The sequence below is a fragment of the Polistes fuscatus genome, unplaced genomic scaffold (assembly GCF_010416935.1).
Source record: "Polistes fuscatus isolate 324 unplaced genomic scaffold, CU_Pfus_HIC Scaffold29, whole genome shotgun sequence".
Lineage (NCBI taxonomy): Eukaryota > Metazoa > Arthropoda > Insecta > Hymenoptera > Vespidae > Polistes > Polistes fuscatus.
The window spans coordinates 117606-121379 of NW_025113106.1; the positions used below are offsets into that span (position 1 = coordinate 117606).

General features: G+C 56.3%; 1 protein-coding gene across 1 annotated transcript; it reads right to left on the reverse strand.

Annotated features, from left to right (window-relative positions):
• Positions 1-1931: 1931 nt before the first annotated feature.
• LOC122519049 lies at positions 1932-3182 on the reverse strand. Its single transcript, XM_043638212.1, has one exon. It carries the CDS (start codon positions 3180-3182, stop codon positions 1932-1934), a length of 1251 nt encoding a protein of 416 aa, XP_043494147.1.
• Positions 3183-3774: the final 592 nt, after the last annotated feature.

Consider the following 3774-nt stretch of genomic DNA (forward strand, 5'->3'; position numbering starts at 1 on the left):
CGCCTCACCGTGAGGCGCAACCTAAAACTACTATTTATAATTATATACACTAACCCGACCATCCATTCCATGATGCAATGGTCGGGTTCATACAACCCATGCATGAGCATGCTCTTCTTCTCTGCAGGGGAAAGCGACGCACTAGACCGGGCCAGGCGCCGCCAAAGCTACCCGGAGCCTCGCCCGGGGGGGCCGCCTAGGAGCTACTCTCCTATGCGGCCAAGCATTCATCCTTCTTCTGTTGCGCATAACTCTCTCCCTCTCTCTTTGAGCATCCTCCTTGGCTTTCATAACTAGTCCTGAGAAGGACTGGAATGCAGCCCACGCCCCCGGGGTATCCAGGGATCGCCCGACTATCCCGGGGAGAGTGAGCTGCACCCCCCCCAGTTCCCTGACCAAGAAGGCCCTCGCATTCGTCCATGCAGGGCATTCAATCAGGGTGTGATCAGCATCATCGTTCCCCGCATCGCAGTGAAAACACCGCGGGGAGTCTGCTTTCCTGATACCGTATAGGTACGCGGGAATGCAGCTATGGCCAGTCATCAGCTGAGTGGTGTGGAAGGTCGTTCCAAAGAAAACGGCCTTCCAACCCACTTCTCTAACCTGGAAGCGATGGCTGCTCTCACGCGCACCCCCGTTGCTCCTATTGCGCTAACGAGATTTTCTTCTTCTTCCTTCCATGCGACAATTGCCCTCCTCTTGGCAACAGCGCCCAGCACGGCCCTTTCCTAGGGGAAACGGGATCCTCCGCTTCCCGGACCGCTGCGTAGACGTCCGCAAGCTGCGGCGCCAGATGATCGAGGGGAATAATCCCCGCGACCATCATTGCCGCATGGAAGGATACCGTTCTATACGCGCAGCACACCCTGATTGCTACCCTTCTTTGCAGGGCCCGAACAGCCCGCCTGATCCTCTGGTCTTCCACAACAGCGCGCCACCACACCGGAGCACCATAAAAGAGCACGGAGTTGATCACGCTGCTGTAGAGGCGTCGCTTCTTTTCCCTCGGCCCGTGGAGGTTCGGAAGGATCCTCCCAATGGACCGAAGGATCCCCTGCACTTTCGGAATAAAGGCCTCGAAATGGGGCCTGAAAGTCATACCTGAATCTAAAACTATGCCCAGGTATTTAACACTGGGCTTCACCGCAATACAAACCCCCCTGAGTCTGTTCACAGGGGGGGGAGCAATCCTGCGTCTGCGGAAGGCAGAGGCAGGGAAGGCCATCGCCTCCGTTTTGTGCGGCGCCACTTTAAGGCTAAACTCTCTATCTCATTCACAAGGACCTCGAGGTCCCTTTCACACGCAAACATCGCACTAGCCGGGTCCCGCCCCGCTGACAGGAGGGCCGTGTCATCTGCGTAGCAAACAACACGAGACCCCCCTGGCAGCGGGACTCGGAGGACCCGGTCGTAGGCGATGTTCCACAGTGTGGGGCCCAGGACAGAGCCCTGTGGGACCCCACACGTCACACTAACATTGTTTACAATACCCTGCCTTCCGATGAAGGACAGGAGTCGATCTCTAAAATAGTCTCTTATTATATTTACTAGGTAGGTGGGGAAGCCGCTGCCCTCCATTGCTGCTATCACTGTCCTCCAGGGGAGCGAGTTGAAAGCGTTCGCAACGTCTAGCAACACAAGAACGCCCACCCGTCCATCACTCGCGCACTCCTGTATGTATCGTTTTACTTCCCCTATGGCCCTAATGGTGGAATGCCCCACCCTAAAGCCATATTGGCAGGGAGAGAGGATCCCTTCTTGATCCAAGAACCCGCTCACCCTGGAGACAATCACCCTTTCGAACAGCTTCCCCACCTCATCCAGTAGGCATATAGGCCTATAAGAGCTGGGCAAGTCATCATCATGGTCGTTTCCCTTTTTGATGAGAACGAGTTTCGCCCTCTTCCATGGTCGCGGGAAGACTCCTCTTCTTAGCAGCATAGTAAAAATCTGGCCAGGCCCCTACCACAATAAATGGCTGCTCTTTTGATCACCAGGCCAGGGATCCCATCTGGTCCTGGTGCTCTCCCAAGACCGATCCTTAGAGCGGCCTCACGTACTTCCTCTATAGTTACGATGATTTCGTCTAAGTCCACCAAGTTGATATTAGGGGCTATTAATTGGTCACCACCCGGGAACAATGTCGTCACTATTCTCATGAGAAAAGAAGGGTCCAGTGCCTCAGTAAGGGGGGGGAGACCCCGAGCTCTAAGCTTGTTCATAACAAGCTTGTATGGCCTCCCCAGGGATCTTCCTCGATGGTAGTGAGGAAGTCCCTCCAGGCCGAAGCCTTGGCCCTTCTGATAGCACGGACCAAAACCCCTCTTGGCCTCTCTCCTGCTCTCCAGGCATTCATGTACTCTGGCTGGGTCGCCGCTGCGCCTAACCCTCTGGTAGCGCCTCCTCGTCGTCGTGGCCACCCTCCTTAGTGTCGATAACTCCGACGACCACCACGACACAGCACGCTCCTGACACCTCGTCGAACCGAGTCTTGACATAGAGATGTCACAAGCACCAGTCAAAGCATGTCTTATCCACCACACTAAGTCCTCCCCGCTGGCACCATGGTCCCGTGTCCAGTCGGCAGATACGAGGGCTGCGGCGAGCCTATCCTCGTCCACAGCCCTCGCATCCCATCTAGGGAAAATTCTCTCCCTTGAGCAAAGGCTTCGGAAGCCTGTAGCCTCACGCCTATAATTGAATATGATATACAAGTGGTCCGAAAGGGACTCGGCCTCATCCACTCTCCAATCCGATAAGCGGACGATGGCTGTCGGAGATCCCCACGTAAGGTCTATAACGCTCGACCCTTGCGGCCGAACGCACGTGGGGTGGCCAACCTGGTTGCCCAGGCTTAGGTTCGACCTATTGGCCCACATGCAGAGCAACTCACCCCTTAGGTTACTTCTGCCTTCCGGATCCCATCTGTGGGACCGGGCATTGAAGTCTCCGGCAACCAACGCTGGAAGAGTAGGAAATGATCCTAAGAGCTCTTCGAGCTCATCAAGGAGTCTACAAAATTTACTAATATCCTCGCTGGGGGGAAAGTAGACAGAGACTACCAGCGAGTCCCCCCATTTAGCGGCCACAAAAAACAAACCCCTTCGCACTAGGCTACAGGTTCCTCCATCTTTGCTCACGAGAATCGCGGCGAGGGGCGACCCCCCAGGGATGAGAGCCATTTCTCATCCCCAGGGGGAACCCACCACGGCTCCGATACTATGGCGATGTCCGCCTCAACCTCCCTCATTCGCTGGCCCAGCAAATCCTGGGCCCTACGCGCATGGTTGAGGTTGATTTGGATCACCGCCATATTAAGTTAAAATAACGTTAAGATTGCATGGAGGGGCAGGAGCCGCCTGCTCCACCTCCATTACACTATCTTTTGGACCCTTATTAGGTCCCACACACGGTCCCGCACTATTGTCGGCCGGCACACTAGTCACACGCACTTCTGCGACATTTTTGTCCGCGACTCCCAGTATTTGTTCCCTACGTCCGATAGGAGGCACCTGTGGGCACTCCCAGGAACCCGCCCTGTGCGAGGTCTGGGAGCGACCCGCCTCCGCACAGACCGGACACTTGGGACCAGCCCCACACTCGCGAGCGACGTGCCCCGGCTCACCGCACCGGAAGCAGACATTTGTTCTCGCACAGGGTGCCGGGCAAGAGGCCGCAACATGGCCTCTTGCGAGACACCTGTGGCATCTCAGGGGCCTGGCACGAACGGGGAAGATCCGCACTCTCCCCCACCCCACAAGCATATTGCCCTTG

Bases quoted from the DNA above. Each gene is read 5' to 3' on its own strand.
- LOC122519049 (XM_043638212.1), bottom strand. From the start codon at position 3,182: ATGGCTCTCATCCCTGGGGGGTCGCCCCTCGCCGCGATTCTCGTGAGC.